Source organism: Chaetodon trifascialis, chromosome 14 (genome assembly GCF_039877785.1).
Source record: "Chaetodon trifascialis isolate fChaTrf1 chromosome 14, fChaTrf1.hap1, whole genome shotgun sequence".
Classification (NCBI taxonomy): Eukaryota; Metazoa; Chordata; class Actinopteri; order Chaetodontiformes; family Chaetodontidae; genus Chaetodon; species Chaetodon trifascialis.
Genome location: NC_092069.1, coordinates 22,199,869 through 22,213,585, shown reverse-complemented (window position 1 = coordinate 22,213,585; position 13,717 = coordinate 22,199,869). Strand labels below are relative to the sequence as shown.

Below are 13,717 nucleotides of genomic sequence, written 5' to 3'. Positions count from 1 at the left end.
TGAATCACCTGGAGTGTGATTTATTTTGAAGGTCAGTGACACATTCAGGCTCATTCAAACCTGCCAAAGTTAAACAGACCCCCGTTATAGCTCATCCTCTCTGCCCTTCCCACGCTCTTAAAGAGACAGTCATCTCAAAAATCCGTCACATGAGAGCCTCAGAGAGGACACAGCCTGTTTACTATGCATGCGCTCACCTGCGAGGGCCTTGATGCGCGAGCGCTCGAACAGCCTGGCGGAGCTGTTGTCATTGTCGAGCTCCTCCTCAGAGAGGTCGAAGCGGGTGTTGATGTGGCTGTACTGCTGCGTGATCTCAGCGTTGTCAAAGTCCGTGGTGGAAGTCATGGCGGCAGCCAGCGTGGCAGGCGGGTGGGGGGACGGCAGCCGGCGTCCTCAGGTGGTCTGGGTGTGTCAGGAGACGAGCGACGGGGACGGAACGGCGGGATGGACCTCGAATTGTGGAGGTGGTCTGAAAGAGAGCGAAGGCAGACAGCAGAGGTGTTAATTTGATTGTGACGATTAACTGGGCTTCAACACGGACTACACTGAAATTTGAGACTACTTTAATAAAAACAGTATCAGAGAAGTACATAACAGAAGATGATAGAGTGAAGCTTGTTCTGAAGTTACTTGCAGACTGATATTTGACACGATAACCCTGAAAATCTGCTCATCCTTTTTGACCTTTACTCAATGGAAAACAGCACACATTCTGAATGTTTCAAACAAGTTGGGACAGGAGAGACAAAATACTGGGAAAGACGTGGAATGCACCGAAAACACCAGGGTGATTGGTAACAGGTGATAGCATCATGATGAAAGGGGCAATGTTTGCATAATCACAAACTGCGGATTCATAGATTATAACTATACAGATGTGATACAATGACCAGATGTGGAAATACTAAGATAAAGTGCTGCGTAATACTGCTCAGTGATGATCATTTCCACAGGAAACTGCAGCAATTAGTCGATTAATCTATCTATCTATCTATCTATCTATCTATCTATCTATCTATCTATCTATCTATCTATCTATCTATCTATCTATCTATCTATCTATCTATCTATCTATCTATCTATCTATCTAGCAAACATGCCTGAAATCTGAAGCTTCCAGCTGAGCAACTCTGAGAATTTGCTACTATTTATTGTCCTACATTACAGTAAATTAGGGTCTTGCATCTGATGACAGTAAGTTGGCCTCAAGCACAAGTTTGAGTGTTTTCAGATGTTTTCTAGGCCAAACAATCAGTTACTCTAGAAAACAGTCAAATTAATCAACAATAAAAGCACTGTGTCGCTGCAGTTTAGTTTGTATTTTGGTGCTAAGTTTCAATTGATCAGTTCCATTGTGGAGGAGCTGGATCTACACATCTACACCTGCCCTGAGTGTAACTTTGGCTGTTTGAAGAGGTGTATGTGATCTCTGACAGGTCGACTTTGGGACAGAAATCTCACCTGTCACAGCTTCCACTCTGGCCCCACAAGCTCTGGTGCCTGTCATAATCTCCATTTTGTGCGTGTCACTGTGCTCAACTGCCTGCAGTGTGTCTGCGTATTCTTTGTGTGGAATGGCGGGTTGAAGGGTAACCGCTCAGATAGCTGTATCTGGCTAAAGCATGGCTCTCTTATCGTGCTTCACAGGGGGAGGGCAACCCCTCCGAAATGCACCACATGACGAAGCCGCCTCCTTTTGAATGATGCAGCTCACGTAGTTTGAAGTGCGAGCGTGCACGTTTCCGTTGGCGGGTATTTGTGAGAACAAGCGTGAAGTGAAGTGAGGAGGGGAGCCCAGCTTGTGTCGATGCTGTAGTACACAAAGAATAGAGACGTGTCCTCATGTGGCACTGACTCACAATGCATACACGTACTTTTGGAATATTTCAGAGACTGAAGTGACGACATTAATACTAAATGTGGAGACAAACAGTGCTGTTTAATTCCACTGTATGTATATATAAGTATAACTGTACTTCCTCTAAGTGCAATCCTGCAGTGCTTGTGCATTGAGTACTTTTAATTTTACATTGTTAATATAATGTCATGGGCTTGAGTTAGAAGTGCAGATACCTAAAAATTGCACTTAAGTACAGTACTTGAGTAAAATCTAATATTTATTTTGCATCACTGCTGACATGAATTCACAATGTGACTACAGAGGATGTTTCTGCGGCGCATCCAGAGAAGAGGCCCTCAGTGACGCACAATGATGGCATCCTACAGGTCTCCAGTATCAGCGCTCTGCAGGCGGCCGTTATCAGCCCGGGGACGCTCCACCCACCGCCGGGGATCCCCTTATCACCTCACACACAACCTGGACGGGGCTACGGCACAACACACTCCTGCCGCACAAACCCTCCTTACAGACGCCGTATCCACAAACTGTCAGCTGTGTACAAAACCTGCAAGACTCTAATCGCGTCGAAGGGCCGACCGTTAGCTGGCAAACACAAACCGCAGCAAATTAAGTGCGTGAGCTGGGACACACTCTCGGTGATGCTGCGCTAGGCTCGGTTTAGAGCTGTTTAATGGCAAGCTGGCCTTATAGACAGTCCTGACAGAGGGTTCACTGCCTGCCACAGCAAGTCAGCGTGTGTCAATAGTGAGCTGTCCTTGAGTGTGGCAGTAGGTCACTCTGTCCGCTGTAAGTTCCTGCAATGCAGACAAAAGTCTAAAAACCTCCAATAAGATGCAGTCACTGGGTAACAGTGTGAGGGGTGTCTTGCTAATGCATGATATTGGAGTTTTGGCTGAAAAGTTACTCATTACACTGTAACTGAATGCTCTAAAAGAGGACTGTCTGCAGTCACTACTGAAAACTACTGTTTCCATTACAGCTGCAACTAACATCTGTTTTCATTATCCACCAATGCACCGATTACTTTCACGATTACTCTTCTCATCAGTTAAATGACGGAAAACAGGGCTACAGCCATGCTAGCAGCTCTGAGAGGCTGCACTTCAGCACAACGACAATGCTAACATACATCAGTTCTGCATGTTAAGAGTCGCTAATTAGCGCTTAACACAAATTACAGCTGAGGCTGATGGGAGTGCAGACCTTTGATCGTTGGACAAAGTGAAATTGAGCCATGAATATCTACCAAATTTTGTGCCAGTCGACCCAGAAGACGTTGAGATAAGATGAGTCAATGCCACAAGACTTGGTGGGATTCATCCTCTGGGGACCATGACTTTCAGGACAACTGAATAGCTGTTGAGATATTTCAGCTGGAGCAACGCGGCCAAACCCGGAGCTGCTAGCATGGCTAAGAAGGGAAAGGAAAAAAGCTAAATGCCAAGTTCCTTCAGTCCAAGTTCTTAACATGTACAACGATACGAAACAGAGAAAAGCAGCAAATATTCTGCATTTTTCCTTCATATATAACTTAAACAATTTATCAGTAAACCAAAGTAATTTTCCAGCAAACAACTTTTCTATTAATCAATAAAATAAGTGTTTTGGCTTTAGTTTCGATGTGTCTGACTTCGGCAAAGTTAACATCACTGACGCACGAATGATGTGAGGTAGGTGAGGCGTTTGGCATGAATTTCACTATCATCAGCATCTACTGATTAGACAAATATAATCCTCTGGCACCCTTTGTATCCCCACGCAGTCCTGAGCACACGGTCTAGTTAAGAGAAGATTTTTATAGCTGCACATTGTGAATGAGTGCTGGATAATTTCTCTAAAGTCATAGAAATGTCGAGAGGGATGACTGAAATGTCGGCTGGAATTTCTGCAGATATTCAAGTACAGCTTGACCTCAGAAAGAAAGGATTTAAAACAAAGTCCTCATGTTGCATTACTGTGATGAAACCTGTGTTTTGATATCTGCTCATAAAGTTTTGGAAAAGGTGTGAATGAGATTTTCACTTTAGATTTGCTGAGTAAAAACAAAACAACTGCTTGTTTCTGAGGTGTGACACGACTTCTGCTTCCGCTGCTTGTGATTTCTTTAATCGGCTGCGCTCATTTCCCCTCCGTCGCTGCTCCTGCAAAACGACATCGTCAACAAATCTGCACAATGTAAACATCAAGCCAGCACCTGAGATGAATAACAACTCCGGCAACCACGCTGCCAGCTGTAAGTAAACTCCACGCTGATGCACTCTGAGCAGCAGCAGCAGCACATTAGCTGGCAGGGAGCGAGGACATTAGTCTGAGCTGTCAGATGGAGAGGAGGAAATAAGAGACGGGTGTGGTCGAGATGTGTGACCTGCAGTGTGTGTGGAGCTGAAGCAGCAGCTGGACTGAGGAGAGGGAGGCCTGTGCTCCAGCACAGAGTAAATCTGAGACATCAACACAAGGTGGACAGAGGGAGGCTGGTTAACGGACGGAGCGAGCACCAAAGTCTGCATCTTCCTCCTCAAACTGCCAATATCAACATCCAACTAACTACTACTGCAACACAGAGGGGGAAACATGGCGGAAGCATAAGCACATTCTGCTTAGCATAATCCATACTGTACATTGATTATGTACACACGACGTGAGAAAGGCTCCTTTGTTGTGGTCAGTATTGTTTCGACTGCACCAGCCCTGAGGCCGATCTTGTGAGAGGTTATAAGGAATCGATAGTAAACTATTCGTGGAGTGAGTTTACACAAAAGAGGCCGCTCGTCCAGACCAGGCGACACGCTCACACTTGTCCTTTTAAGGGGAACGAGGAGGGACGTCCTTCCTGCTCAGGGAGCATTATCTAAGGAGCCACCATGCTGTTCTGGATCATGCACGGAAAAACATTGTTAGGCGCTTCAGAGAGAGAGAACTTGGAAATGTGGAAAGCACTTTGGTTTAGTTAAACATTGTTTTATACAGTTTAACAATGCGACTGAGAACATTTAGTCAACTACTGCAGCACATCTGAGGAACCCTGACTTGATTCTGTCCATACTCTGCTGCTTTATACGTCTACTCCACTACATTTGATAAATAAATATTGTACTTTTTACTCTTTACTTTCACTAACAGCTACTTCACACATTAAGATTTGAAATACAAAACATGATAAAACATGAAGCACTGCTATAAAGTACTCCAAAAGAACATAAAAATACTTGAATAAGCTCCACTTTGAGCAGCTTCAACAGTAAAGGGCTGCTTACATATTAATGCATCAATAATAATCAAAACAATCCAATAAAATAATATTGAATTGTATATTAACATTCGTTTTAAGTACTTTTACTGTATCTTATCAAACCGTGCACTGTGACGTTTTCTAAACAGGACATTTATATATATATTTAATGTAAAATATTTCTACTTTTACTAAAGTACTCATGTATTTATACTTTCTCTCTATAGTTGAAAACTTATTGAACGCGCAAACATGCGCCGTGACGTCACTTTGCGCACTTTCAACGACTCCGTGCGGCCTGCGCACAGTGACAGATAACAAACTGATAACTCAGGAATTTACCAAGAATTACAGCGAACAAGTGACTGACTCTGACACTGTGCGTTTGAGTCCATGAGTGCTAAAGCTTTGGATGGACGACGCCATTATTTGAAACGGCTGCCTGGTCCAACAGGTGGTTTGGAGGAAACTTTTAACTCCCTCCAAACTGCGGCCAACAACTGCGCTCTAAATGGAATGAGACCACTCAGTGATCGATGACAGGCGCTGTTTGGCCACAGATCAATAACTTCATTTAACGGTGGCGCAACAGGCTCTGCCTTCAATCAACACTTACTTGCTTCTGGATGTCGTCCTGTCCGAAAGTGTTTATCTTGAGCCTTCTCCCTGCCAATAAACCAATTATAATCCCATTGAGGAAGCGGGGTCCTGGTCTGAGCGGACGGGGGTCTCCACAGCGCGAGGAGGGCACGGGGGACGAGGGAAAGGGGCTGTAGGCGCCGCGCGCTCCACGGTCATTCCCGAAAGCCAGCGACTGACCCACCCTGCCGGGTTAAAAATAAAGTGGGCGCATCCAGTACATGATCTGTGCGCGCAGGGGCGCACATTCCTGACCAGAGCTGGTGACTCTAAATGGCAGAGACGCTTCTGAGCTCCCGTGCGCCCCCCTCACGCCCCTCCGCTCCGCTCCACCCCGCCTCGGCCGGGCTCTAATCGCGCACACAGCCTCCACCCGCCCACCCGCCCGCCCGCAGAGACCCTCTCAGAAATGTCACCTCTGCGTGCCGGTCAACATGCGGCGCACAGGAGAGGGTCCGCGCGTGGAAACTGGTGCTGGAGAGCCTCACGTTACAAAGGAAGTCTGTGAATTAGAGAGAAAACACCTGTCAGATACTGCGCGAGGGCAACGGAACGAAGTACAAGTACTGCAATATTTCCGTTTTGTGCCACGTTTAAGTTCAACTTTTCAGGCGGAAATGTTGAAGGCTTTACTCCACTTATTTATGATTGCAGTTTCAGATTTTATATTAAAAGATATAGATGATAAAAAAAAGAAATAGTGGTTTTATTCATTTAACTGTTTAAGGCCCTGAAAGGTAATACACATATTTTAAAGGGGCACACTGTTTAAACTAAATTTAATATTACTCATACAAGACCTGATTTTAAATACCAAAGATGCGACAGAAACTTTTTCCATAATGTATTTTGAGGAAAATTAACATGTTTTTTGTGCTCACAACAGCTTTTTCTCCTCAATGTAATGTAAAGACTAAAAATCTGAGCAAGCTTTGAATTTATTCTGTTCAACATCCAGCCTGCTTCGACTCATCACTGCTGATATTAAACGACAGAATTTAAGATTCTGATATACTGCTGACAATTCAGGATACTTCAAGAGCAGTTCTTCACATAAATGATTAAAAAAAACACCAGAAAAACAACATTTCACTTGAAATTCGTATATTTATAAAATAAAAAAAGGCCAAACACGTGGGCCAGGTGACATCTTATTAGCAACAGGAAGCAGGGTGTTTATAATAAAATACATACTGTCAAAACATAAATAACAAAGCTTTTTACACAATGAAACGAGCACTTAAAATACATATAGTACAAAAAGCTGTCACGATGTTCCTTCACTCTGTCTTCAGTACTGTTGTCTCTTCTCTTTGGTTCCCCCGGGAACATCGTTAAAACAGTCCTGAACCTCAACTACTGGAAAAAATATGGCTTCATATCCGGATACGGCCGACCGAGCTTTGACTGAGAACAGTCCCTTTTGATCAGCTTCTGCATAGTTTCAACACTGTACAAACAACAAAAAAGTCATTTTTTACTGCGTAACATTAATAAATGCATCAACAGTTTTGTGCAAGAGGCCGTAAAACAGCCCCGTGCTTCGCTCGTAAAAAAAAATAAAAGAAAATAAAACAGCTATAAAACACATTCAACAGCATTTCACACACAAGGCACAAAATAAATAGGACAGACTTCAGAAACAGGTGAGGACAAAAGGCCTTACAACTGAGCTTATGCAGATTTGGGGTACCATACCGTGTCAATGTCTTACCGCTGCTTTAATAATGAACTAAAGGGAGGTCAGAGGTCAGAGGTCAGGGTCAGCTGCAGAGACTCGTCCCTGCAGCTGCTGGGAGCTTCAGCTTCTTGCTCAAGGACACTTTGACTACTTTGACTCGTTGTAACCGAGAAGTTCTCGACTTTCTCCACCTCCCTGTTCAGCTACAAAACTTTTTTTTTTTTTTTTTTTTTTTTTTTTTTTAAGACAAAGTGCTGCTGAGTGGTTTAAAAATGTGCCTGCACAGACGAACAAAGAGGAACTAAATGACTCTGAGCTTTCCTTCAATACCTGACTGTCCCAAAAACAGCTCAGGGACTGTACGCAAATGAGTGGGGCTGTGACGGGGGCTGCACCTGGACCCTCCCCAGGGTCATCAATGTTTTCTTTAAAGGTTTAAAAAGTTGTCTTTTATTCTTTAACTATTCATTAATGTTATTGCAAAGGAAAGCTGTCATAAAATATTCATTTAGGACGGGAAAAACAATAAAAGACAACTGATAGAAAAATGACTGTACCCTTCGCCTTCTCTGACCCCCTCCCTAATATTTCTTACACAGTCCCTTACTAACATATATACACACATATATATATTTACCCTCCACCTTTTTGCTGAAAAACTGTTGAGGGGCATTAGAAGCTCATTTTCTGCAGAAAAGGTCTCTGAGTGGTTAAACTACACAGTGCCTGAGGACCTAACCAACGTACATGTACTCTAACAAATCAGGGCTAAACAGTATTTGCAAATATTTCCTTCATGTTTAGATGTTTCTCATAAATAAACTCACCTTCAAGTAACTCTGTAAGCATGTCTTAGTCTTCCCGCTTTCATATAACTGTCATATCTGATAAATCTGCGCCATCATCTACCTAAGCAGGCTAAAAAAGACGGCAAAAACTGCTCGATGCAGATCAGGAACAAAGTGACGCTGCCTTCTGTGTGTGGTCTTAATCTCAGGGGCATTTACATGTCCTTGTCGCTGCAAAACTGGCTGCATCTATCCATCATAGACAGATAGAAAGTCAACACTGGTGAAGACACACTTGCATACTAAACACACATCAGATCAGCGTAACCTTGGATTATCTGTTGACCGGCTTTAAACTTCAATTCAAAGGTTCTCGAGCTATGATATTGACCTTGTTAACTAACATATTTGGCCGTCCTCATTACAATATGATAGAAATCAATAGACACCATATTTCTGACAGGCATTAAGGGAGCTAAATGGCTGATACTTATCAGGTTAGAATGGAATAATTAACCTCTTTCATCGAATGAATAAATGGATAGGGTTAGGAAACTTTGCCGCCTCTGACCGTTTCATTATGAAGCTCTTAACCATGTGCCATGCCCAGTCGCTCACTTGGACTTCTAATCAATCTTTGGTAAAACAGGAGTATGATTGTTACAAGCATTCATGTGACTTACAAATATAAAAATACAGTTTCAATATTTTATAAAAAATACCTTCATACAAAAGACGCTGCTTCAGCTTTGTAACTGGGAGTCAATGTAACAGTGCTCTTACAACGGAAAGACGGTCAAGTAAATAAACTTCAGGTGCAAATTCAAAAGGCAGACTAACTCCAGGCAGCTGGGTACAGGTTAGTCTAAGTGCTCACTGCTAATGCGTCTTCATCGCGGGGATTTACGACGCCAGGAAAACCTCAAGATCGGCGATGACAGCTGCCTGTCGCCTGGCAACGGTGTTCAACAGGCGGTGGGGAAAAGATGGAGTTCCAACGTCCACCTGGAGGAGGACAAAAGGACATGTAGTGAGTCTATGTAGTAACATCCTTTGTCCAATCATGTGCTCACAAAGTGGTGACCTCCCTCCATCCTCTTGTGAACACTGAGCCTTTCCAGGATGCCCAATCATGATACTATCACCTGTTACCAATCAGCCTGTTTACCTGTGGAACGTTCCAAACAGGTGTTTTTGGAGCGTTCCACATCTTTCCCAGTCTTTTAGCCGCTCCTGTCCCAACTTGTTTGAAACATGTGGCTGCACCAGATTCAGAATAAGCAGATATTTACAAAAATCAATGAAGCTGATGAGGAAAAACATTAAATATATTCTGTTTGTGCTGTTTTCTGTTGAGTAAATGTTAAAAGAGCATCAGCAAGTTATCACATTCTGTTTAATGTTTTGCATGGCACCCCAATATGTCTGGAGTTGCAAATAGCCTGTTAAAACAAAGGTTATAATCTTAAAAAAAAAAAACAGCATTTTTGTGGTTTTTGAGACTTCCAAATTCACAGACAACCGGTTTAATCAATCTTCACTGGCAGTCAAAATGTGCTGGTGAGCTCAACAAGCACCCGCCGGACAGATTCGTTTAAAGCAACCATATCTCACTTGTAGCAGGTAGATGACCCTGGTGACTTCCTGTCCGCTGCGTCTAATTGGCTGCAGGACCCAGCAGCTGGGCATCATCTCCCCTCGGACGGCATCCACGCTGGGACGAGGCAGAGACTCCTCGAACACAGACTGCATCGCCAATACACGCTGGCCAGCCTGAGGCAGAGAGGGGGGGGTTAAAAAAAAAATAAAAAAAATCATCAATAAAACAGGCAGTGCAGACTTTTGATCAGCCGAGAAGCAACTGCACACTGACACTGATAACCAGCAGCTGACAGGGTGTCTTCCACACCCACTGCCTCGGGTCAGTCTTGTTTACGCTTGATGCTTTTTCTGTGAGCTTGAGTAGCGTCTAAATAGTACGTTCTACATTTTGTGGATGAAAAACTCCATTTCACGCTGTTTATCATAAATTAGTCTTAATTACAAAAGACAGCGCTGTCCAATCCTGCTTTCCTGACGCACTAATGTGACAGTAAATGGAATTTTTCTACTTGAAAATAAAGCGTCATTTATGTAATTACGCTGCAAATGCTCAGCGGACCTTACGCGTGGCTAGCTAGCAGCAATCTTCAGGAACGGCTGGACGGTTTTGCAGCTGAGCCTACCTGTTTGGACTCGGTGGTGATGCAGCAGAAATCTCGCGGCTGGCTGAGGTGGCAGGTGGATGGATCTGTCAGGATGTAAACTAAACAGAAATACAGACAGGATGTGTCAAATAGGAAAACCTGGAAAGGCAATGAAGGAGAACTTCACTGTTAAACAAGACTGACAAATAAAGTCATGATGATCCGTTCTGATAATTCAGCAGATAAAAGCAGAGGAGATGGAGTAAGAGTGGCCCAATGATGTTGCAAAGATATTAAATACCTCATACTGCAGGTGTGAGGGTGGAGTTGGTCATGCAATACAATAAGCTGGTTAGTGATGGATGAGGCTGTGCACTGTTCTGTACTATACATAACTGATGGATGCAGACTCATCATTTGAAGCAAATACATGTGCAGGGTCCATAACCGCCTTGCAAAAATATAAATAATTCTGCAGCAAAGACAAAAATATAAATATTTTTCTACATTTACATTCCTGCAAAAATGCAAATATTATTTGCAAGGTAAAGTCTTTCATCACATGAAGCTCACGCTGCGAAAAATGACTGCAGTAGAATCTTATAAACTTTTCTCTGATAAGTATCTTCATGTTTGAGGTCGACTGTTGGCTGAACACAACAATCGAACTGGGATTTGAGAAAACAGTATTCACATGCTTTGATTAAGGAAAAGGAGCAACACTGCAATGTAAAAATACATAAGAATAATCAGCAAAACACATTTAAAGTATCAAAAAGTAAAAGTGCTCAATGCAGAATACAATGAACATGTCAGTAGCATCTTACTTAGTTGGACTGAAGCTAATTTTAACTCTTTTCTAAGAGTTTATATTATATCTTACATGGTTTTGTACTCAAAATCTTAGTTTATGAAGTGACTGTAACTGTCAGATAAATGTGGTGGAATTGTAGTAAAGTAATAAAGTACAGCTCTTGACTAAATGTACTTCATTCCAGCGCTGCTATTGTAACGTACAGAAACCATGTGAGGAAGCAGAGCACGTTAGCTCACCCAGCTGAGTGCTGTCATCTAGTGGTCGTGTCCAGACAGAACGGACTGACTGATTATACATATGGCTCTTGGACAGCTGGCATATTATGTTCCACAGACTGTCCAGGGGTCTGTCGAGCTCCCCGGCCCCGAGGAAACCGTGGACAGATGAGCTGGAGGAGGGCTTGTAGTAAGCCTGGATACCTCGCTCTTCTCCCTGGTACCTGAATAAACACAGACATTAGCAAATGAATGATATTTGTGAAGTTAAGCCTTCGCTTTGCAGCCCATTAATCATGTCTGAAAGCAGACAGAGAGGAAGTCCTGAACCGTACCACCCGAAGGTGGATGATTTCTGAGTTTATCAAAGAGAATGACTGAGCTCACCTCCAGCCTGCTGTGGCCTTGCCCTTCAGCAAGTTGCTCAAATCCCCAGAAGAAGCTAGTCGCACCTGTGGAGAAAGAAATTCATGATTCAGCCGGCAACAAACGTCTGAAAGAGGAGCTCAAAACAGGGACAATCATTATAACGTCTGGTCGCTAACAGCGGCCTTTGAAGGCTGGATGTTTTTAATGAAATTTGTTGAAATCAGCTCAGGTCTATCGTTACCTCAGCCAGAGCTCGACCGAGGAGACTAGATGTGATATCCTGATAGGTTGTGGATATGGAAGAGGAAGATCCAAAGGAGGCGGTGCGCTGACGCGTGCAAGCCGGGGGTGATGGAGATGAAGCCATCAGGGGCTCAAAGCCGGTGACAGGAAGCTCAAGGCGGACATCTAACAAAACACACAGGTGGGATTTAAAGACAGAGAATGAAGAGGGGAGTGAGGCACACAAGACTACTTTGGAAGCCATTTTCAAAGTTATCATTTACTGTATATTAGCTTCTTCAAGATGATGCCAGTCATTTTTTGTATTTGAACGCTTTCTTATTCCTGTTCAGGTTTCGTGAATCAAAGTGCAGTCCTTACCGTGGGCAGAAAGCCAGGCTCGCTGTGTCTTCACACTTTGAGGACCACATATCGGAGGACGCGCCCTGACCTTCAGCCCTTCCTCCTGAAACCCAGCGATCTGAACAACAACAGCACCATTACCCTCTCTGCTGCTCATACAGAAAGACAAATGATAACAAATACATAAAAATGAGCTATTCTACTACTACGTGTAACATTAGTGTACAAACCTGTCCAGCCAGAAGTGGCCTGCTGCCATGCTGCTGCTGGGCCGTGTTGCCGCTGTTGTAGCCTGACGTTGGTCCAGAGGAAAGGCTCAGGCTGGATCCTGTGCACAAGGTGCTGTTGCTGATTCTTGTCCGGTGCTTCAGGTCGTCCTGTCCACACAGGCACACAGATACCAGTCGATTATTATGACATTCATTATTATGAGTTTTTGACTATGTCGAGAAGTTATTAATCTGCAGCATCCTTTATCTTCCACCTTATTTATAAACAGACTACGTACCCATTCATGAGTGTTTGTGCTCGTTCATCTTAGTGTCATCTCAGCTGTATTCATGTACACAGTGTTACTGTATTTGTACCTGGTGTCACTGTTTCTGTATCCTCATGTCATTGTATTTTAATGTATGTGGCTTCTACAATGATTTCATTTGTATCCATCCACCAGAGACCCTAAAAATCCACTTAGAATATTTTGTATTGAACATATTTATCTAGTTAATCCAATTTGTTGCCAACTGAGTTGGAATTTTATATGGTCAGAGGACAAAACAATCTATGAAAAATGTTTTTTTTTCAGGGATTGATAGCCAACCAAATCTGTCTAAAATGATCTATTGATCTGCTCTCTTTCATTTGAGTTGAATCTCTGGGTTTTTAAATGTTGGTCAGACAGAACAATCACTATCACACAGTCACCTTGCGCTCTGGGACCTTGTTAATAATGAAAAGAATTGTTAGTTGGAGCCCTTTTCTGACACAGGTCTGAACTACACTTCATGTTGTGGCTCTTGGTTACGATGCTGCACTGACAGAAAAACCGACCCTGATGTCCTGAGACAGGGCCTGCTGCTGAAGCCTCCTCTTCTCCTGCTCGGTCCTCTCTCGCAGTCGTTCTCGCGCCTTCGCAATCTCTGTCCTGGCCTCCTCCCGGGCTCGGCCGTAGTCCCGCAACAGCTGCTCAATGTCAGACGGATACTGGTCCTCTCCTCGTGGAGGGTCTGGTATTCTGTCATTTGCATAAATGAGTGAGTTGCATTTAAAACAAGAATAAATCTGTTTTTTTTCCACACTTTCTAAACACTACATCTAAAAACTCTTATGCAGTAAATTTAAAATAAT

The 13,717-nt window shown here is 43.4% G+C and overlaps 2 protein-coding genes across 2 annotated transcripts in view; both read right to left on the bottom strand.

The window, feature by feature from the left end:
• Positions 1–5,987, bottom strand: part of sptb (spectrin, beta, erythrocytic) — a 42,352-nt gene extending 36,365 nt beyond the window's left edge. Inside the window, exons 1-2 of the mRNA XM_070980002.1 lie at positions 5,707–5,987; positions 198–469 (exon numbers count right to left, since the gene is read on the bottom strand). Coding sequence (XP_070836103.1) covers positions 198–345 — 148 coding nt within the window. The 5' untranslated portion in view covers positions 346–469; positions 5,707–5,987. The remainder of the gene's footprint in view (positions 1–197; positions 470–5,706) is intronic.
• Positions 5,988–7,639: 1,652 nt separating this feature from the next.
• The window catches only part of stard9 (StAR-related lipid transfer (START) domain containing 9), a 38,978-nt gene continuing 32,900 nt past the window's right edge, over positions 7,640–13,717 (bottom strand). The window contains exons 24-32 of the mRNA XM_070978591.1: positions 13,421–13,604; positions 12,601–12,747; positions 12,389–12,488; positions 12,027–12,193; positions 11,804–11,868; positions 11,438–11,640; positions 10,424–10,503; positions 9,813–9,971; positions 7,640–9,203 (exon numbers count right to left, since the gene is read on the bottom strand). Of these exons, the coding sequence (XP_070834692.1) occupies positions 9,102–9,203; positions 9,813–9,971; positions 10,424–10,503; positions 11,438–11,640; positions 11,804–11,868; positions 12,027–12,193; positions 12,389–12,488; positions 12,601–12,747; positions 13,421–13,604 (1,207 nt within the window). The 3' untranslated portion in view covers positions 7,640–9,101. The remainder of the gene's footprint in view (positions 9,204–9,812; positions 9,972–10,423; positions 10,504–11,437; positions 11,641–11,803; positions 11,869–12,026; positions 12,194–12,388; positions 12,489–12,600; positions 12,748–13,420; positions 13,605–13,717) is intronic.